Source organism: Neopsephotus bourkii, unplaced genomic scaffold (genome assembly GCF_033783945.1).
Source record: "Neopsephotus bourkii isolate Nb327-2 ecotype Australia unplaced genomic scaffold, CSIRO-AGI_Nbou_v1 NB_1204, whole genome shotgun sequence".
NCBI classification, from domain to species: domain Eukaryota; kingdom Metazoa; phylum Chordata; class Aves; order Psittaciformes; family Psittacidae; genus Neopsephotus; species Neopsephotus bourkii.
Window position 1 is genome coordinate 50,244 of NW_026901689.1, and position 22,442 is coordinate 72,685.

The 22,442-nt window shown below is 46.0% G+C and overlaps 2 protein-coding genes across 3 annotated transcripts in view; both read right to left on the minus strand.

Annotated features, from left to right (window-relative positions):
* LOC133218149 (uncharacterized) overlaps nucleotides 1–22,442 on the minus strand; it is a 32,214-nt gene that overhangs the window by 2,950 nt on the left and 6,822 nt on the right. The window lies entirely within an intron of this gene.
* Nucleotides 10,881–12,807, minus strand: LOC133218159 (protein C19orf12-like). Of its 2 annotated transcripts, none has more exons than XM_061364311.1 (2): nucleotides 12,790–12,807; nucleotides 10,881–11,959 (listed from the first exon to the last, which is right to left on the minus strand). In XM_061364311.1, the coding sequence occupies exon 2, from the start codon at nucleotides 11,925–11,927 to the stop codon at nucleotides 11,694–11,696; it is 234 nt and encodes a 77-aa protein (XP_061220295.1). In that variant the 5' UTR covers nucleotides 11,928–11,959; nucleotides 12,790–12,807; the 3' UTR covers nucleotides 10,881–11,693. The 2 variants fall into 2 exon arrangements, with proteins under 2 accessions (XP_061220295.1, XP_061220294.1); XM_061364310.1 differs by lacking the exon at nucleotides 12,790–12,807 and adding an exon at nucleotides 12,485–12,696.

Here is a 22,442-nt window from a genome sequence, read left to right on the forward strand (position 1 = left end):
GCCCAAGACTCAAGTGCTGAAGATGCTCTGCAGACCTGCTGGGGAGGAGCGAGGTACTCCAGGGAAGCATAGGGGCAACACATGGCCAGGCCTGCTTTATGCTGCATATCCCAGGTAGGAGAATCCCCCCTGGTACCATGCACACAGATGGGAAGGAGCCTCTCCTGCACATGCAGTTCATAAAACCTCCAAACCGACACAGCAGCTGGTGCTGCAGTCCCAAGACAGCAGCTGGAGCAGATGGGGCAGGCAAGGAGGTGGTGTCAAGTGCTGGCAAACACTGCCATTTGACTTAAATTCCAGTATGGCCTGGACGTGCGAATAAACCATAAGCACGTTTTCAGTAAACCTCCTATGGAGCAGTTCATGGCCATAGCAAGTTACACAGCTGCCCGGCTAGCTGTCATAAGAAGAGCGGAGAAAAAGACAGAGGGAAGCCAGATAAGGTTTGCTTTAGCAGAGCACTCCTGTGCAGCACCCTCTCTTACCTGGTCAAACCACCCTAGGGCAGAGCTGCTGGCAGCAATCCTGCTGCCAGGATACTGCTGCCCCAGGCAATAAGAGAATGCTTCTCCCTGTGTGAGCTTTGTCTAGCCTCTCCTTTTTTGTCTTAAATAAGATCTGTTTTGGTGAGAAACTTAGCTTAAAAAAACAAACTAGATTTGAGAAGGAAAATCATTAACATAAGAAGCTGTGGCTGCCGCATCCCTGGCAGTGTTCAAGGCCAGGTTGGACGGGGCTTGGAGCAACCTGGTCTAGTGGAAGGTGTCTGTGCCCATGGCAGAGGGTTGGAACTGGATGATGTCCCTTCCAACACAAACCAGTTTGTTATTCTATGATTCTGTGAACTCAGGGCCACACAGGTCTCTTTTCCTCTAACAGAGGAGTAGTTAAAAAGTCGCACATTTTTATCAGAGGAGCTACACACAAGGTAATACCAAACCCTTGATGATTTCACAAACAAAGCATCTTCAAGAGACACCAAGTCTTCTCCGTGGATTTGCTCCCTTTCCTGTTGAAGCCCACAGGGGGAGCCGTGTCTCCTGATGCGCATCACATCCCCACGTAGTCATCAGCCTGTGATGACCACCTTACAGAGTACAGCCCTGCTGTGACAAGGCAGCCTGGACAAGTATGTGTGCTGAGGTCCCCCTTGGCAGCCCTCCTGAGCTGCATGTGCCCCACTGTGTGAACAGCAGCTCTCCACTGTGCCAGAGCTGCAGATCCAGCCCTGTGCCTGGGAGTGCAAGCAGGAGAGCAGCACTTGTGGGAACAACCCTTCCAGTTGTCCTCAAATAGCTTCAATGGCTCTGATACTATGGTGCGAGCCAGCTAACCAACCCACAAACCAGAGCCACCATCACCCAGGTCACAGACAACTAGTTTCTGTCAGAGTCTCTGGCTTGATGAGTGTTTGCAGCAAGTTTCAGGCAAACCAACCTCTAGCTCTTTCCAAAAAATGGTCTCGAGCACACTTGTGACCAGCCTGTGAGATCTGAGGTGAGGCATCTCCCCTGCATGAACCCAGGCAGCCCTGCAAAGCTTCACTGTGTGTGGCTTTTGTAGTCCAAAGGTCTTTCATACACTACCTTAAGACTCTGCATGCCCTTTGCAGCCCAGCCCTGCTCCCCAGCGCACCCTGAGAAAGCACCCAGGCCCAGCCCCTGTGGCTGGGGACAGAGGAACATGGGAACTGCCCCAGCATCTTCTTACCAGGGAGCCTGGCACCCCTCACAGGGGCATCTCCTCTGTGAGGAGAGGCTGTTTCTCACTGCCTTGGCAGGACCCAGCTGCTCTCCTGACACGCTCCTCACACAGCTGACTTTACTGAATCACCCCATCTAGCAGAGGGAGGAGGGATGCTGTGCATTAACCCTGAGAGAGCCTCTGCAGCAGAGCCTTCTGCTGCGGTTCATGCAAGGGAGATGCCTTACCCCCCAAACCTCAACAGAGACAGGCTAGTGTCAGTCACAATGTGGCTGGGGGGGGGCGGGAGGGGGAACGGGACGGGGACGACTTGTCTCACAGGGTTTCAGGCTGCAGCCACATCTATTCATTCTACTAGGGCCACTTTCAAGGCAGATCCAACACCCACAGCCAGCAGGCCGAGCAAAGCCCTGTGTCTGTGCTTTGTCCCAGCAGGCACTTGGGGCAGCACACTCTTCAGCCACCTGCTTGCAAGTAAATCGCCTTCACAATGAGATGTTCTACAGGATCAGTGATGAACTGCTATGGTGTTCATCTGGGGAGGAGGACAAGAGGTGACTGTCACACTTGGCTATTTCAGGACTTCAGCAGTACCACTGCTGTCACTATAATACAGCAGCTAGAGCTATGTTACTTTCATAGAAACAGGGTCTGCAATGCAGCTGGTGTAGCCCTCAAGCAAGGGCAGTCCCTCTTAGCATGTCCCAGAGCCCAAAGCACTGCGAACACCTTGGCAGTCACCAAGAAGGGACCATTCACAACAGCTGATGCTCTGTCTCCTCAGGGACATGCCATAGTGAAAGTGCAGAACATGGCTGTGTCATAGAAGGGACTAAAGAATGCATTTGTTGGTTTAGACCTTACAACTTAAGAGAGAGACTGATGAAAATAGGGTTACTCCTTCACATATGTTCCCTGTTTCAGCACCCTCACCACTCAGGAGAGCCATTTGGGCAGTGTATGGTGCTCGGGGTGGAGCCCCCAGCATTGCAGCTCCTCGGCCCTTTGGGAGATGGAGAAAGGCCCTATGTTGGAAGCGGGCTGAAGAGCTGATCCTCGCCCTAGCACCAGCAATGCAGCTCCCTAGACACAAGCTGCCATAGGCAGCTCCAGAACCAGACATGTGGGGAGCACAGGGGGCTGATCACCTCAACTACAGCTCTGCCTCCCACGCAGCACCAGCTGAACTTTCTCTTCCGTGCCTACCCTCCACCAGAATGGGTCTCTCATGTCTTGCAGGCTGAGTTTTCCTGGAGCCAGCCACACCAGTAGGGTGCAATGCTGAGACATCCCTCCAGGCTGAGGGAACCTTGCACCACAGTCATCTCTGCAGCTGCAGGCTTGCTGGCTGCAGGATTGGGAAGAACAGCAGGAGAGGGGAAGAGAAGAAGGTCTCTTCTTTTATTTATTTTTTTTTAATTAGTTCTGTGAGAACACTTAAAACATTCAAAAAGAAAACAGGAGGAACTTTTCAATCAGACCCACGTCATCTTTCTATGTAAAACAACTTACCATTCTGCAGAACAAAGCAATAGCATGACTACATCTTAATACAACTTCCACTGTATGTGGGTGTGAATAAAGGAGACTTCCTTCTTTAAAAATACTGCATAGTGATTTGGGTTCTGGTAGCATGGAGGCATTTTCTGATTGGCACAAGTAATAAAGACATTTGGTTTAGTTTTTAAGTTGATATTGCGGTTCTGAGGACATGAAGTAACTGATTGCAGCTGATGGACTGCGAGAGGTTTGGGTTTCTTACCTTTGCTTAATCAATTGCTTGTACATTGGAAAGCACCCAGAGAGGAAGGGTCCACTCCTGAGCAGGATGAAAGGCACTAAGGCAAACAGGCAGCTCTTCCTGTGTCACAGGAAAACCCTTCTGCACAACACAAAGCGTGCCGTGCTGTTCTCAGAATGCAATTCCTTTAGCAGCACATATGTCCTATTTTACTTGTGGTAGCACCCATGTTAGCACAACAGTGCAGAAACTTGTGTGCTGCACGTGTTTGGGGGAACATGAAAGCAGTCTTACAAACCAGAGCCAGAGGTCACCTACCCCAGAATCACAAGGGACTGCATGCAAGAGGCACTCACAGGGTACCCACTTCCACTGCTTTAGTCTGTGTCAGCCCATCGTGAGAAACTTCTCAAGGCCAGGCTTGACTCTGGACCAGTGTGTTTGATAGTGTTTGCTGCCATCAATCTAAGTAATCACTTTCTGAGCACACTTCTGGTTTGGTACTGAGGGCATCCTGTGTCGACAAGCTCCTCAATTCCCTGTTGCACCTTGTGAACAAGCACTTTCCTGAACCTCTGCCTGTTTCATTGGTGCACCCTGCCTTTGATACTATGGTACTGCTCCTCTATAAACCTCTGTGCTGTTCACAGCCACCAGCAGAGCTCTTCCTGTAAGTGCTTTTTCCAGGTTGAAGTTTTAAAGCAGCCCATCTCTCTTTACACAGATGCCTTCCCATACATTGTTATCCTTCTCTGTATTCTTCATAGCTTTATAACTTCTTTTCAGTTCCAAAAGGACTAATCAGAGGGGATGGAGCAGGCTGTACAGGCTATTCAATACGTGGCTATTCAATTCAGTGACCTAACAACGTTTAGTGCTGCCTTCTTGGTTTTCTTCCTCACCCGACCTAACCTTCTCACTGCCTTCTGAGCTGCTGCTGAGCACTGAACTTGTATTGCCAGAAATCTGTCCACAGTGACCTCTAGCTCTTCCCAGATAGGAAACAGGTCACACAGAGACCAGCACTGTGACCATCTGATCAGGGTTATCTTTCTTCTGGTGGCATTTACCTGACACCTACCCTTCTGCTGACCGCTGGCTCACATTGATGCTAGGAGCTGATGGCAGGCACTGCAGTGCTGCAGGCCAGGGCTTCACTGCCTAGAAGGGCTTTAAAACCTTGCAGTTAAACTAGAGCACCCACTTTGCTCCTTGACACATCAGCACCGCACAGTATTACCCTGTTCCCCTTTGCCACCAGTGCATATCAGTACGATACCGTAATCACAACACAGCACCAGCAGCACAGAAACTGGGGCTCTTCATTTAAGCACAGCAGTGCCTGGGTTTAACTCAGCTGTACTGGGACTGCATCCTCCAGGTAGGGTTAAGGGACGGTGAAGATCACATGCATGATGGAAACTGCACAAGAGCCATATCTGAGGTTCCCAAAGATGTGCCAAGGCTAACCAAAAGACATGGGGCAGCTTTGAAGCAGGCTCAGTTGTTGGGGTGTGAGCAGCCAGCAGCTGGTTGATTTCCTGATTGCTATCTGAAGACATCACCCAATTTTGGCTTATTGCATAACGAGACAGTACAGTTAAATTATGCACAGTAGAAACACATACCTTTGTCACAAGGCTACGGGTAGCCTTAATTAGTTAGTATCAGCAGAGCATTTGGAAGACATAAAGCACTACAAGAGTACTCCTTATGTACTCCTTATTATCCTTGTTGCTCCTTATTATTAGTGGCACAATGTGAAGGCTGATCTTCATGCTGTACTCACAGGGTTGTGCTGCCACTGTTGTCAGCGACTTTACTCCTATAGGGCTGGGCTGGGGATATGAAAGCCCAAAAGTAGGATTAGGCTCAGCACAGGCTCCCGCAGAGTTAAACTTCAGAGACAGCAGAAAGCCTCAACTATGCAGGCGGCTGCCAGGCAAAGGGAGGCTGTTCACTGTGGTTATGGAACAAATATTTTTATACACAGTTTCCTGGAGAGAATGGCTGGGAAAAAAAAGAAAGCAAGCCCCTTTTTATGGAAACCAACCAAATCAGAACCAAAAGCTTGCCTCGCCAGCACACTATTTAGCCTTTTATTACTGACTTTGTTCCTTCATAAGCAACTAATAAACTACAGTTTGTCAAAAGTCTGCTGCGTGAACTTCAGTTCACAGACAGGCACAGAGCAGGCTGCTGATTCCTGCTGATACTCCAGCAAGTCTTGCACTATACCACAGTATTTGCTGAACTGCTTTGTCTTGTCCCCTGCTTTCTTGAGGCACTTGCTCTTGCACTACTTCTCCCTCAAGCCCAAATATTACATTCAGCTATTATGTCTTTTGAATCCTTCACCGCACTAAAAGGGAGAAAGTCCTTAATTTAGGATTTTGAAAATCTGGTTATGTAGGGCTTAAAATTAACCTGGAAGGGCAAGAAGGAAAAGTCAGATGGCCCCTTCATTTTGGGCTGAAAACCCTAAGAGAACTTTGAGTAAATGCAGATGGCAATCAGAAGTCAGAGCTGCCTTGGCCTCCTTTCTGCTTGCAGAAGATTTCCATTAGTATCAATCAGAATTGCCTGCTGGGGAGAGGAAAGAAATCCACAGGAACTATCAACCGGCAGTTTGCTGAGTTAACCCAAAAACTCACATTCATACAAATATCAGGAGAAGGAGCTTACCTACAGCTCTGGACCACTTCAACCCCTGGCTCACCCACTTCAGCAGGAGACATGGATCCTCCCCAGCTGGGAGGGAATGCTGTTGCCTAGAAAGGAATAGCCAAGGCTAAACACACACTGGCCCCAGCTCCAGGATGTCTTTCACTGGGAGCCCTCCTCACTCCATAAGTGTTCAGGGGCTGATTCTGCCTCAGATGTGAGATTCTCCAGTTATTTTGTTGTAACATCTCAACACAAGTTGTCACTCAGGATGCTGCAGTGGGGCAAAGGGAAAACAAGACCTTTGAAGCTTTTGTTTTGTCAGATCAGTTTTGATCCCATATTACAAAGACTATTCATCACATCTTATTGACTGATACAGCAATAACAAACCCTTCCTGCTGTCTTCAGATTACATGTACTAGGGAATATCTGAGAGTACTCTACTCCAAAGCAACATGTCAGAGCACAGGAAAGATTTAATTTCACCCTAAATCACTCCTTCCCACTCAGCCTGAGTCTGAGCAGGAAATAAGGAATGCAAACTATTTGCATCCCTGTCAGATACTTCTATGTGAGGTCTAATTAGTTAAGGTCAAACACCAGTGTTGATCTTTCGTTCCCCTGCAGCAAAGCGAATAACTACATTCACAATTTAGCAGTTTCTTCAACCCAGTGCTGCTAACCTCGACTAACATTTACGACGTTCATCCTCCTTCAACGCTCATGTCCTGACTGCGGGGTCAGAGAGTGGTTAGCTGCTGTGTAACAGCGATAGCACACTTCTGTAACACACCATGTTCTACTGACAGATTACAAAGTGTTTAATGAAAAGTGCATCCAGGATGGAGATGGGACGTTACTGAAGTCACTCGGCAAACAAGTAGGTGATACCTCTTCTGAGGCCCACCATGCTGACAGCTGAAGGGTTGTCTTTGCTGAAAGATTAGCAGGGACACCAGATGAAACCAGACTGGTTTAGGGAATGGCAAAGGTACAGATGTCTTTACCAAACGTTGAAAGCTGTAATGTTCACGTTTCTCTAAATCCTTCCTGCTGAACACTCATCCAAAGAAATGAATGCCTTCATTTTTGCAGACTTCAGAATAATTTTATATATTTATCTCTTTGGCTCTTCTGAAATTCATAAATCACACTTAATGAGTCGTATTAGCACACACTTACTGCAATTACGTGATGAATGTTTGATTTTTGGCTTAAAGCCTGAAAAATACACAGATTTCTGTGATCTCTACAAAGGTAAAGATGAAACCTCATGTTTTAATTAGGGGCTAATAGCTTTAGTTCACTGCAATGCAAAGGCCTTTGGGTTTTTAAAAGCTTTCCAACCCAGCTGAAAGTCTGCTATTCAATTAGTCTGGAGTTATACATCAGCTGGTCAAGCAATGACAGCCTTTCTAAGAAGCTATTGCTTTCTCTATGAGAGCTTTTACTCTGGGGAAAAATGTATTGCTTTTACATCCTCTGGCTGCAGTGGTGCTGCTAAACTGCTGGTGGACTCAGCAGGTCCTACCACTGCAGCCAGGCAGGGTTAAACCCTTGAGTCTACCTGTATTTCACTAGTGAACACTACTGGAGCTGCTGCAAGGAAAACATGGGAAGAAATTAATTTCCACATGAATCTGCATAGATTGTAACAGAAATATTAAGATTGGGAAAAATGACATATGACTGGAATTATGTGTATGTGAAAGCACCAGAATAAGTAAAAGAGGCCTATATAGCAAAGGATGTTGTTTCATCAATGGATGAATGTGCTGCTGTGCTCAAGCCCCAGAGGCCCTACACTGGTGAGACCACAGGACGCAGCTCCTGGACAGAAGACCCTGCACCGATGGCGGGACAGTGGTGCAGGTTGCAGCAATCATATATGCCAATCCTCCTTCTTATAGCCATGGCAGGGGGGTTGGAACTAGGTGATCGTAAGGTCCTTTCCAACCCAAACCATTCTATGATTCTGTGATATCCTAAGGGATATAAAAGATTTGTCCAAAAAGTCAGTTCATCATTGACAACCAAGAATTGTTGGCTTGCCAATTTGACTGTGGTCCATCAGTCTTTGCAAACTGGCTGCTGATCAGCTCACAGAACCCACTTTTCCTTCAGTAATCATCACCCTTCCCATTCACTCCCCTATCCCGATGCAGGGGCAGCAAGCGATTGACTACTGGGGCTGGGCTGACAGCTGGGGGCAGCAGGAATGTGTACAAACTCCAGTCGTCTGTAGCTGGGCTGTTATTTATAATCTAATAAAAATTCATTGAAGACAGAAATTGAAAATAGTAAGAGCAAAGAAAGTAGTTCACCCTGCTTTTCATGGAAAAGGATAACTGTGTTTTATCTATAGCGAGGCAGCCTTTATAGGCTAAATTTGAGAAATTATCTACTTGCCACTAGATGGCACATCTCAATTGCTGATCTGTGGTTGAATTCAGGGTTGCTTTTTTTAATTAAGAAAAAAAAAAAGATACTCCCTCTCTTTGCTAACATCACACCGTATAATCGTGCTTGCTTTCTATCTTCAAATCAGACAGCTTAAAAAAAAACAACACAGAGGAAAAAAAAAAGGAATTTTAAACTAAAAATAAACCATCTGCCAGTGCAAACATAGCTTGATTCTGCCACATCTACAACCAAACTAGATTAATAACCAGCATCACAGATGGTTTCTCTATATAAATATGTACACCTCCCCATAGTGGCTCTTTCAGCAGCCTCCTGAAGCTGCTGGTGCCACAGTACCTGGGTTACTTGGTGATCACTGTGCCTTGCACACTCAGCTGGAGAGGTCTCAGAAGATGCCACCGCTGCCTGTGGCCTTTTCCAACACCAAGAAGGAATGCAGCAGTGGACAGCTGTGTCTGTACCAAAGAACATCAACAGACAGGTATTATTATATATTCTCATGCAGCCTGTCCAGGTATTATTACATTCTCATGCAGTCTGTCTTCTCCTCACATGACCAGATCTGCTGAAGGGTTCTTTCAACTTGCCCAAACACCCACAGAAGGCTACATACCAAATACCACAGTGACCTCCATATGGTAGCTCTGTAGTCAGAGCCACAGAGGTGGAATTTGATCTTTCTGCAACATTCAACAGTACAAACTGTCATAAATTACATGCAAACCACAAAACCATTGTGTGGTGCCATGCTCATTCTCCCTCAGTAGTTATGTATCAGAAGTGGTTATTTCCCAGTTCTTCTTATCCAGGCTCTCTTGAGCTGGATTCTGTTGTTCTTCTCTTACCAGCAGTGAAATGTGTTTCAGACCAAACCCAAACCTATTGCTACTACTTTGAAAATACATACCTGTCACCTTCCAGGAAGTTTCATGAGCATCAAACCTCTTAAATAATGATACAGAGAACAAACTTAATTCAATTCATTTCTTCCTGGTTCTACTCAGTCATCTGAAAGCCTGAAAATCTGAAAAGTTAAAATACTAATTACTAAGACCATGCTATCCTGTGGCATGGAGTATAAAGCTCCTTGGAAGCTCAGTAGCAGTGGGGTTTAAAAAGCTACACTGGTCCTTGCAGAACTCCAGACTACATAGACCTTGTTTCTGTAGGTATCTGTATGACACATACCCCATTTATGCAGTAGTGAAGGCTAAACATTGTAGTTCTAACTGATTTATCATTTCTAGCATTTTAAAGAATACCCTAAGAAATAAAGTAACACAGCAGAACACAGGACCAACTCACATAATCTAAACTCCCCTCATGTCTGTTACACTGATATGAATGATAAAAATCAACTTACTACGTACATTTGGGCTCAAATTTATGAATACCTGTAAAACGGGAGTCATGATACTAATGTTTGAAACTACTCTAAAACTTGTGACAATCTGTTTAATTACTGTATACTATCATAAATTAACTGAAACCAACATCTTTTCTATGGCCTGCTTTACATTAAGATGTCAACTTTTCATGTCTGGGTTTGAAGAGCAAATGAAGAGTTATGATGGCAGGCGACATGCTACTCTATCACTCAAATCATCTGCTGCTATTATTTTGGAATGAGAAATTTAATTTGTGAAATAACCAGAAGATTGCAAATGAAAGTAACTGCATTCATAAAAATAGTCGTTAAAAGTATACAAAGTGTGTAAAGTTTTAAAGAGCCAGTTGCAGTGTGTGTAATCTGTCAGTAAAACTGAAAAAACACAGATTTCAAGCCTGTCATTATGAAACTCTGACAGGGTAAGGAGTGCCCACTTACCATTCACTTTCATCAGTTTTTCACATCACTAAAAACATGTTTTCAAGTGACAAGAACAATAATCATTGCCCTGCACTCCAAGCAGAAAGTACACTAAATTTATTCATGCCAAATAGTATCTGCAGGAGTCAATTAATCAAATGCATGCAATAGCCATTTTCCAAGTTTAAAGCTTCACCATTTAAAAGTCAGCTTCTAGAAACTGCCACACACACAGAGACCCGTCTTTATTTTAGGGAAAAATGAAATTATCAGAGCAGTTTCACTTGGCTTCACATACAAAACCAGGGTATACCTGCAAATTTTTCTTACAAACTTGTCTTACAGTGAACAACAGGCTAGGACATTCAAGAACACTGCATTTGGAACTCACAATGTTAACTGCAGCCAGCACCTCACCCCACCACCACTGCTGCCAACTGATGCCTGTCCAGTACTAGGCTGGCTTCATGCTCAAATTTCAGTACTCAGTTCAGAAAGAGTTCCTTTAAAGGAAAACACAGGCCACTGTGATGCTTCTTAAGAATAATTTAATGAAAACAGAGGACCAGCTGTTCAGAGGCAGTCAAGAAACCAGGGCTGAAATGGCAACCCTAATCCTGGTATAGTATAAAAAATGCAGATTTAACTCCCCTATTTTAAACTCAGAGTAATCTTGCCATGCTTTCTCATTCTAGGACACCAGGAATTACTAATTGTGAACAGTTTACCTGTTGCCTTAAATCTTGTTTAGGCATCGGATTCACTTCTTACAGAAAGGAATAAATAACTCAAGAATTACCGCTTAAAAGCAACAAAGACTAAAGTGAGTACTTTGGAGATCTTTGAGTTCACAGTAATGTACTTTCTTGTACTCCTCTTTTGAAGGACTAAATCAGGTAAAAAAAAAAAACAAAACAAGGTAAAATTCTTCAAAGTGCCCTAGCTACTTTGGCAACACCTATATGGCATTCACAGAAGGCAGTTAAAGCACTTAAACATGATTATATCCCCTAAATAAAACAGTCACCTGGAAATTTTAACTAGTGATACATTAACGTAAGGGAAGCCTAATTCCCTGCAGTGATTTTGAATTCAGTCAAGTGCAGAATAATTCAACATTACATAGCAAGTCAGTGGCAGGATAGTGCATTAATCTCATCCTGACACACACACCCCTTCCCAGCAACACACAAACAAACAAAACAAAACCCCAGACATCAACCCCAAAACAATACTTAATTGGCCTATGTTCGCAATTAGTACAGATAACCAGTAATTGTTATGTTGAAGTATGCAACTGTCAAAGTAAAATTCATTACACTAAAAAGCCTGCTCTGGAAAGGTTTATTCTCCATACTGTATCTCTGCTCTTAGCTCTTTGGAGAGGTAATTTATCAGCACTCCTGTCAGCTTCTGCTGGAGACTAGCATTTCCCATTACAAGAGCAGTCAGCTGAGCAACGTCAGTCCAGTCTAAGCTCCTGAGAATAACAATGGCTTCATCGTAGAGTTTCTGCTGCTCAGCAGGAGGCAATTCCAGTAAAATCTGAGGGACTGGCCTGAACTGTCCACTCGTCATCCAGGCACCAAGTAAGCCACCAAATGCTCCTCCTAGAACAGAGGGAGAGAGGTGTTACTCCTTGCCAACTGATGTTAAAACCTGAACTTCTGTCCACAGCCTTCACCAACAGTGGTCCCATCTGTATTAGGAATCAATGTGGAGTTACGTATGTCTACTGAAACTCCATTCATACCCAGTGCTCAAAGCACCAAGGATTTTTAAAGCTTTTTACATCCACAGCAATCACAAACCAACTGTTTGCACAATCAAAGCTAATGGCTTCAAGCAAGAGAAATCAGAAACGAAACAACACTCCTTAGGGCTCTCGTCTCTTTATGGTAAGCCCTACCAGTAAACAAAACCATGCCCAAGGAAAACACTGGACATTTACTTTATCAGTGCCATTAGCCCATAGTCTCTTGCCAGAGATTCCCAGACTGACCCAAGCTTTCAGCTTCTCTACAGCCGCACACTGCAGCCTCCTGCTCCCATAAAGTCCACCTCTCAGGGACCAAACCATCAGCTTAGTGTGCTTAGACACATTCACACTTTCATCTGCCAAACCAACAGCCCACCCCAGCTGGCCAAGAAATGCTCTGCTAAGTAGACTGGTTCCAGCTCATCATAACAGCAGAGGGATCCCCTACAGCTGACCTGGCTATGGCTGTTTCTGAGAAAACAGCCCTGCAGTCCTTCACCAATGTTCTCTTTCAAAGAGCTACCAGCCTGACTTGCATCACAGTGCTCTCCAACAGCAGCTCACAGGACTGACACCACTCAGAGACACAGATATTCTGATGAAGAAAGGTGACAGAACCCACCCAGCCTCAAAAATTCCCACCCCCAGTAACTGCTCCTAAAAAGTCATTTATTCACTCACAAGGATGAAGTTTTTCATTAGACAAAAGCTCTGTAACTTGCAGCTTTTACTCAGTTGGCAATTTTTCCCATGATAGCACAGAAATACTTACCTACAGCGATTCCACGTGAACCTCCCATCAGACCCCCAATAAAAGCTGTTGCAGCCACCAGCAGTGCTCCTCGACCAGAGTGCTTGACAGCAGCTTTCATCTCCTTCTCCTGGGAGAGGTGGCAGAACAGCAGCATCACATCATCAACATTGATGGGCATCTTGGCTAGGTAAGATCCTGGAAAAGATACTTTAAATTGCCTCCAGATTGCTGCAGCAAGGACTAAACCTTGTTACTAAATTAATACTAAGAAAAAGCAGAGTTCAGAGTCTGTGAGGCTGAAAGTACAGAGGGACAGTAAAAAAAAAAAAAAAAACAAACATGAATTTATTTTCTCTTTCGTTTTTGGGAAAGCCAAGCCCACTTGCAAACAGCTAATGATTGATAGAAATGGAAAGAAAACCACACGGTATGCAGGAAAATCTGATTTTATGAGAAATTAGAAGACCGAACAAGGGGAAGCACCAGCAATGAGAGACAGGATTCAGTTGCTCCCATCAGTGAGGCAGAAAGTTATTGGTGTTTGTCCTGTGCCTCCTTACTATGACTTTGGACCAACCCAACCACCTGAGTGCTGACAAGCATTTGCTGCTTCTCTTTGGGCCAAATCCAGCCAACATCTCGTGCAAAGCTCCTCAGTACGAAGCCTCTGCAACAAGGGGGGGACAACAGAAGGTGGAGAGCTGACAACACAACACAACAGCTCTTGATGACAGTAACATCATGTGCTTTCCCCTAGTCAAGCTGACTGACTTCCACAGTTTCCTAAACCAATCTAATTGTAAGACACATGAAAGAGTATTTTGTGAGTAGAGACACCTGAAAGTCCCTGCAGCAAGCAGAAGCCAGCTGTCCACAGAAGGCAACCTGAATTGCTCCACCCACCACAACACTGGCAAGTTTCCTTTTGGTGACATGGCATCCTCAGCAGTGCAAAGGTATCAGCTGCCCTGGGGCTTCTCTGAATAAATGAAAGAATCTTTCCTTACCAGATTCAAAGTGCACTTGGCTTAACCGTGAAAGAAGCTCAGACTGTAATGAAAACAGGAATCACACTGCTATCTGCTGGCATACAAAGTGCAGTGAATGCACATGTTTGTAGTAATGTGTTAGCCTCAAGGCAAAGCAGAAGCATACTGGAACTCAAGCAACTCTGAGTATTTTTCCCATAGTAAATGATTTTACCACTTTACTCCCTTCACAGCTGCCCCAAAGGGAATTTCCACTTGCAAACTGAAACATATCTGGGGGTCTTTCTGGCTTGATTGAAGAAGGATCTCAACAAAGCAGAGATGTTCCCACTTAATTCCCAATGTGAGCATCACACTCAGGATTCTCAAAGACATTACAAGGAGGACTCACTTTCTTCCACTCTTGCAAGTATTTCTGTCACCTCTCGGCATATTCACTATATTTTAAGCCCTGCAGTGAATTTTAGTGAATACAATAGCTGATGCACAGCATGTACAAGTTGGTTTCTTTTTCAAACTGTACATAGACAGCTCTACGGGAGCTACTAAAACATAAACCATGTACTACAACACATACACATAAAGTAATTCCAGAGATTCCTACGTTCAGCCCAAAGCCCCAGATGAGTGGATCAACATTTAAAGGGAGCTGTAAGTTTTATGTGTCAGAGGCTGAACCTGACGAAGGCCAAAAATATTTATGAACTGATTGTGTAACTGAGAAGTAAACAGAACTGCAATTTGATTCTAGCAACAAAATATTTCCTACAGAATCCACCCAGACATTAAGAAACATGAGGAATGTAAAATACTGGATCTGCAGTAATGGAGGGATTGAAACATCAATACCATCCATAAAACTGGGCTGAGCTTTCAGAAATGTTGAGTCATAGAATCATAAAAGCATAGAATCATAAAATCATAGAATGGTTACGGTTGGAAAGGACCTTAAGATCGTCAAGTTCCAAACCCCCTGCCATCAGCAGGGACACCTCACACCAAACCATGTCACCCAAGGCTTTGCCCAACCTGGCCTTGAACACCGCCAGGGATGGAGCATTCACAACTTCCCTGGGAAACCCATTCCAGTGCCTCACCACCTCACAGTAAAGAACTTCTTCCTTATATCCCATCTAAACTTCCCCTGTTTAAGTTTTAACCCATTACCCCTTGTCCTACCACTACAGTCCCTAATGAAGAGTCCCTCCCCAGCATCCTTACAGGCCCCTTCAGATACTGGAAGGCTGCTCTGAGGTCTCCACGCAGCTTTCTCTTCTCCAGGCTGAACAGCCCCAACTTTCTCAGCCTGTCTTCATACAGGAGGTGCTGCAGTCCCCTGATCATCCTCGTGGCCCTCCTATGGACTTGTTCCAACAGTTCCAGGTCCTTTTTATGTTGAGGACACCAGAACTGCACACAGCACTCCAAGTGAGGTCTCACGAGAGCAGAGTAGAGGGGCAGGATCACCCCCTTTGGCCTGCTGGTCACACTCCTTTTGCTGCAGCCCAGGATACGGTTGGCTTTCTAGGCTGCAAGCGCACACTGAAGCTGGCTCATGTTCATTTTCTCATCGACCAGTACCCCCAAGTCCTTCTCTGCAGGGCTGCTCTGAATCTCTTCTCTGCCCAAACTGTAGCTGTGTCTGGGATTGCTCCCACCCAGGTGTAGGACCTTGCACTTGGCATGGTTAAACTTCATAAGGCTGGCATCAGTCCACCTCACAAGCGTGTCAAGGTCCCTCTGGATGGCATTCCTTCCCTCCAGCGTATCAATCGAACCACACAGCTTGGTGTCATCGGCAAACTTGCTGAGGGTACACTCAATCCCATTGTCCATGTCACCGACAAAGATGTTGAACAAGACCGGTCCCAACACCGATTCATGAGGGACACCACTCGTTACTGGTCTCCAGCCGGACATTGAGCCATTGACCGCAATTCTTTGCGTGCAGCCATCCAGCCAGTTCTTTATCCACTGAGTGGTCCATTCATCAACTTGATGTCTCTCCAATTTAGAGACATGAATGTCGTGTGGGACAGTGTTGAACGCTTTGCACAAGTCCACGTAAATGACATCAACTGCTCTACCGCTGTCCATCAGTTCTGTAGCCCCATCATAGAAGGCCACCAAATTGTTCAAGCAGGATTTCCCCTTAGTGAAGCCACGCTGGCTGTCACCAACCACCTTGATGTTTTTCATGTGCCTTAGCATGCCTTCCAGGAGAATCTGCTCCAAGATTTTGCCAGGCACAGAGGTGAGACTGACTGGTCTGTAATTCCCCAGGTCCTCCATTTTCCCCTTCTTGAAAATGGGGGTTATATTTCCCTTTTTCCAGTCATCGGGAACTTCACCTGACTGCCATGATTTTTCAAATATGATGGCCAGTGGCTTAGCAACTTCATTCGCCAGCTCCTTCAGGACCCGTAATGGATTTCATCAGGTCCCATGGACTTGTGTATGTTCAAGTTCTTAATATGGTCAGGAACCAGATCCTCTCCTACAATGGGCCTCAGATCTTCATTCTCACACTCCCTGCATCTGCCTTCTAAGACTTGGGTGGTGCGGTCAGAGCCTTTGCAAGTGAAGACTGAGGCAAAGAAATCATTCAGAACCTCAGCCTTCTCCAAATCCTGTGTAGCCAGTTCTCCCCATAGCTTCCGGAGAGGACCCATGTTGTCCCTAGTCTGTCTTTTATTTGCAATGAACCTGTAGAATCCCTTCCTGTTATCCTTAACATCCCTAGCCAAGTTTAATTCTAACTGCACCTTAGCTCTCCTAACTGGGTCCCCAGCTTCCTTTACAACATCTCTGTACTTTTCCCAGGCCGCCTGTCCTTGCTTCCACCTTTTAGAAGCCTCTTTTTTTCCTTCTAAGTTTCTTCAGCAGCTCCTTATCCATCCAAGGAGGTCTCCTGGCCCTCCTGCTGCACTTCCTTCTAGTTGGGATGCAACACTCCTGAGCTTGTAGCGGGTGATCCTTGAATATCAACCAAGTCTTGGGCCCCCTGCCCTCTAGGGCTCTATCCCATGGAACCTTACTAAGCAGGTTCCTGAAGTGGCCAGAGTCTGCTCCCTTGAAGTCCAGGGCAGTGAGCTTGCTGCACGCTCTTCTCACTGTCCTGAGGATCTCAAATTTGACCATCTCATGATCACTGCAACGAAGGCTGCCCTGGAGCATCACATTTCCAACCAGCCCTTCCCTGCTGGTGAGCACGAGGTCAAGCATGGCACCTCTCCTTGTCGGCTCCTCTATTACGTGCAGAAGGAAGTTGTCTTCCACACAATCGAGGAGCCTCCTGGATTGTTTGTGCTGGGCCGTACCGTCATTCCAACAGATGTCAGGGTGGTTGAAGTCCCCCATGAGAACAAGGGCCTGTGAGCGTGAGGCTTATCCTATCTGCCTATAGAGTGCTTTATCCGCAGATTCCTCTTGATCAGGTGGTTTATAACAGATCCCTACAGTAATGTCTCCCATCGCTGTTCTCCCTTTAACCCTGACCCAGAAACTTTCTGTTGACTGCTCACCTGTCCCCAGACAGAGTTCCATAGTGTTCAGCCTATCCCTAACGTAAATAGCAACTCCCCCTCCCTGCCGACCAGGCCTGTCTTTTCTAAAGAGTCTGTAACCTTCCATTCCAACACTCCAGTCATAGGAGCCATCCCACCATGTTTCTGTGGTGCCTATTATATCATACTCTTGTAAACGTGCACACATCTCTAATTCCTCTTGTTTGTTCCCCATGCTATGGGCATTTGTACAGAGGCATCTGAGCTGAGCTCCAAATGAAGCTGGCTCATTGGCTGAAGTGGCTGGAATATCTCTACATTGCTCTGGGCATTTATTATAGGTGCTGGCAACTGACTGGGTGTGTTGAGATGGAATGATGCCCCCCTCCCCCAACACATCTACTTTAAAGCCCTGTTGACCAGTCTGGCCAGCCTCCTACCAAAACCTTTCAGCTCCACCAGCGCCCAGTAGACCTGGCCTACAAACTTGGGTCCCCTGTTCAAGACACCCAAACCCCTGACTATGGCACCACTCTTTCAACCATTTATTAACCTGGCCAATCCTCCTGGCCTTTTTAAGGTTCTCCCCTTTATCCTGGAGAATTGACGAAAAGACTGCCTGAGCTCCAGAGCCCCTAACCACCTCTCCCAGGGCTCTGTAGTCCTTCTTTATGTTCCCTAGGCTACTGCTATCTATATCCCTAGCACCCACATGAATCACTGGAAGTGGGTTACTAGAGCAGTGGGACTTACTAGAGCAGACAGCCTCTTTGCCACATCCGTGATCCGTGCCCCTGGTAGGCAGCACACCTCCCTTGAGACCGGGTCAGGCCAACAGATGAGTGCCTCTGTGCTTTTCAAAGTAGAGTCTTCTACCGCTATGACCCACCACTTTTTCCTGGCAGCGCCAGTAGAGATCTTCTTTACCAGTGCACCAGGCGGTTGTTCACGGCATGAGTGTATTTCCTCATCAGCCCCCTGCAGGACAGCAAACCGGTTCTTCTGGGGACAACAGATTCAGGAGGAAGCTCCTTGTTTTTAACTGTCCTCTTCCTCTTTTTTCTGTTTTCTTTTTTTTTTTTTTTGTTGTTGTTGTTTTTGTTTGTTTGTTTGTGGTTTTGTTTTCAGTTTTGGTTTGTTTTGGTTTGTTTTGGGTTTTTTTGTTTTGGTTTGGGGTTTTTTTGTGTTACTATTTCCCAGCTCCCTGGGTTAACGGCCTCCTTTCCTTCATGACGTAGAAGGGAAGCTTGAGGCCCCTGCACAGTCTGGGGCTCGAGCAAGCATTCCTGCCTCCTCTCAGCTACCCTGACACCTTTCAGCTACTGACAGCGTCCCGCAGCTCAGCCCCTGCTGCAGGAGGACCTCCACCAGGGAGCCCTGGGTGCAGCCCTGCCCATTGCGCACCTTTCCCTCACAAGGCCAGCGCAGGCACTCTCTACACTCCAAGCTCTGCACTGCAGCCTCCCCTCTCATCGGCTCTGTCTGAGTGCCTACGCTGGCCACCGCCGGGGCAGCCAGAGCAGAGCTCCCAGACCGGGCCCTGGTCACAACACAAGTCCTCACCATCCCCGACCCGCCCTGGTCACCGCGCTCCCCAGGGGCAGGTTTTTACCCACTCAGGGCTGGCACCGCCCCTCCTGGCTCCGGCCCCTGTGAGTCCCTGCCCGCGTCAGCTGAGCTGCCGGCTCCGGGACAGGGCCTGTCGAGGACTTGAGGCTCCCCCAGTGGCTCTCGCCGCTCTGAGTTGAGGCTCCTGGACGCTGAGCTTCACCCCGCTCGGGTGTTGAAGGCGTCCTCTCTGGAGATACTCACCTCAACAATAAGATTGTTAGGCCTGGTAAAGACCTTAAGATCACCCAGTTCCAACCCCCCTGCCATGGGCAGAAACACCTCACACTAAACCATGCCACCCAAGGCTCTGTCCAACCTGGCCTTGAACACTGCCAGCTTCCTTGGGTGACCCATTCCAGTGCCTCACCACCTCACAGTAAAGAACTTCCTCTGTATATCTAACCTGAACTTCCCCCCTTTAAGTTTGAACCCATTACCCATTGACTTATCACTACAGTCCCTAATGAAGAGTCCCTCCCCAGCATCCCTATAGGCCTCCTTCAGATACTGGAAGGCTGCTCTGAGGTCTCCACGCAGCCTTCTCTTCTCCAGGCTGTACAGCCCCAACTTTCTCAGCCGATCTTCATATGGGAGGTGCTCCAGTTCCTGATCAACCTCATGGCCTCCTCGGGACTTGCTCCAACAGCAATTGCTACAGAATCCCCCCAGATGTTAGGAAATATTAAGAATGTAAAATACTGGATCTGCAGTAATGAAGGGATGGAAACATCAATGGCATCCATGAAACTGGATCTGGCTTTCAGAAATGCTGAGTCCCCACATGTCCTAGAGACTTCACATGGCACCGAGAATATCCAGCACTTCAACAATAAAAAAAAAAAAACAAATACCAAAACTTTTGGAAAACAAAGTTGCTTGGAAACCAAGCTTGGTTGTCCAACAGACCTTCCTTTTTGTTCTACTGCAATTCGGTGGCTGTGTTCCTCTCCTCTTTGTGGTGTTCCCAACTGCTCAGATGAGACGTTAAGACTCTGCACTTGTTTGACTAAATTAGATGATGCAGGGAGTGGGAAGCAAAGTGAGCAAGGCTCCTGTTCTGCCTACCCAGAGAGAACGATAACATCATATGCTTGTAGTTCATCTTTGAATATACAACCAATGGGTTTCACTAGGAAGTACATTCCTCTCAGAACTAACCTCTTAAGAAGAAAAACATCATGGAAAGAATTAAAACAACAAAATGATCACATCATACGCACCTCACTGAAAGCCTTGTTAATGCCAACAACCAAAAGGGGTCCCAGACTAATCCATGGTGTGAACCTCAGTTCAGCTCCTTCCTGTTTAACATTCCCATCTCATTACTCCACTCATCACAGGAGGATGACTTTCAACAGGCAGAAGCCCTTCCATTCCCCTCGCCTCACTGCCCTACCAATAGAACAAGGAACACTCTCCCAAATGTCCACATAGAAGATACTCTAAGCAGCACACAGCTGGCCTACTGCTGAGCTGTCCTCGCTGCTCCTCACAACCTCCTCCTGAGTTAACAGAGCAGACCCTTCAATAAACATCTCCACACTGTGCATGTACGTAGAACAAAAGACACCTACAGGATGAATTCCAAACCCACCAAGAAATGAAGACAGAGGTCTAAGCTGTCATACCAAGAGCTACCTTTACCTTGGCAGACACCACACTGTGGTAAGCAAGATTTGCTACATCTGTGGATATTCGTTGTAATAACTATGTTATACGTTGACTATACATTCAGCCCGACGTTCAAGTTCCAGTTGTTAGGAGATGGTAAGAAACTCATGTATTTGACAGACAATCCAAATGCAATGCTTAAAAGAGCATTTTAGTATTGTTTCGTAAGAACTGAAACCTTAAGAGCATTACTTACTTGTGTACTTCTCTAAGCATGTCAATTTATCAAAGCATTTAATTGGTTCGTTTAAAAAAGAGAAAACAAACTTACTCATGAACAAACTACGTTTAGGAACCTAAGAGCTGATTTTACAAGGCTCTTGGGTGCCTAAAAACTCAGGCAAAAACTGAGTGGGAATTTTCTCCTTCCATTGAGACTGAAGGAAAGTTGGCACCTAACCTGTCCCACACTGAGTGTAACTTTCTTACCTGGACTGCTGGATTATTAAGTGTCTGCGAAGGACTGGATGCAACTCCTTCAGCACTTAAACCTGTTTAACCTACTCAATGTCTTTAGAATTTATAAATTAAGGGCATTTTTTTTCTTTCATTTCCTAGCCGGTTTTTCCGATTTTGAAGGCAGCAATTGACAAAATTACAGGTCAATTCCATCAGCTAGCTCATACTGAAGCCAAAACAACCAGACTTCAAGAACAAGACTGTTCCCTATAGACATTTGGTATAGCAGACGTCAGTGGCATCTTTGAAATCAGAACTAAGCCTGAAAATTAAAGATGCTTTCCCTCACTCACTGCAAAAATATAAACTTCCACTCATCAAAATTAATCAACATGTTCTGAATGTTTTAAAATTTATTAAAAACTTAAAATAGGCGAAGCATAAAACGTAATTATAAACTGTCAAAGAGCCGACATTTCAGGTATTTTTATTTATTTGCCTACAACACGGATTTTGTGTTTACTACTGCTGAAAGGATGGCACGGCCACAATGGAACTCAGGGAAAAGAGAAATCATGGAAGCACAGAATGGTTTGGGTTGGAAGAGACCTTCCACTAGCGCAGGTTGCTCCAAGCCCTGTCCAACCTGGTCTTGAACACTGCAACAGATGGGGTAGCCACAGCTTTGGTGGGCAACCTCTGCCAGGGCCTCACCACCCTCACAGGGAAGAGCTGCTTCCTAGGAGCTCATCTCAATCTCCCCTCTTGTCAGTTTAAAGCCATTCCCCCTTGTTCAGTCACCAGAGGCCCTTGTCACAAGACCCTCTCCAGGTTTCTTCTCAGCCACTTTAGGCACAGGAATCTGCTCTAAGGTCTCCGTAGAGGCTTCTATTCTCCAGGATGAACAAGCCCAGCTCTCTCAGCCTGCCTCCATAGCAGAGGTGCTCCAGCCCTTGGGGCATCTTTGTGGCCTCCTCTGGGCTCCCTTAAGCAGAAAGACCAAATACAGACCGAACACCTAACTGCTGATGTAGCCCTAATAACCTGTGTTTATTTTTAATCATAGTATTGAAGTAATAATTCAGTTTGGGACAGACTGATAAAAATTCCCTCCTTTGATGCTGGCAGATTCATTGCTTTTAATTTTGCTCCTTGGAAAGCTGCTTGCAGCTGGAATGTGGGGGGGGGGTTACTTTTTAAAATGTACACGGCATTGTGGTTCTCTGCTCAGTTTAGGAGTTGCATTTGGTTTTTACATCCAAAACATAAACTCAAGAGCACCAGTAGACCTGGAGCATTCTCAGTTGTTACACACAGCTGTTTTATGTGATCACAAAAAGCATGGTGAGCTTCACAAGTCCCCAGTACAGCCACAGAAATTGTGTTATTCCTCTTCCTTGTCCT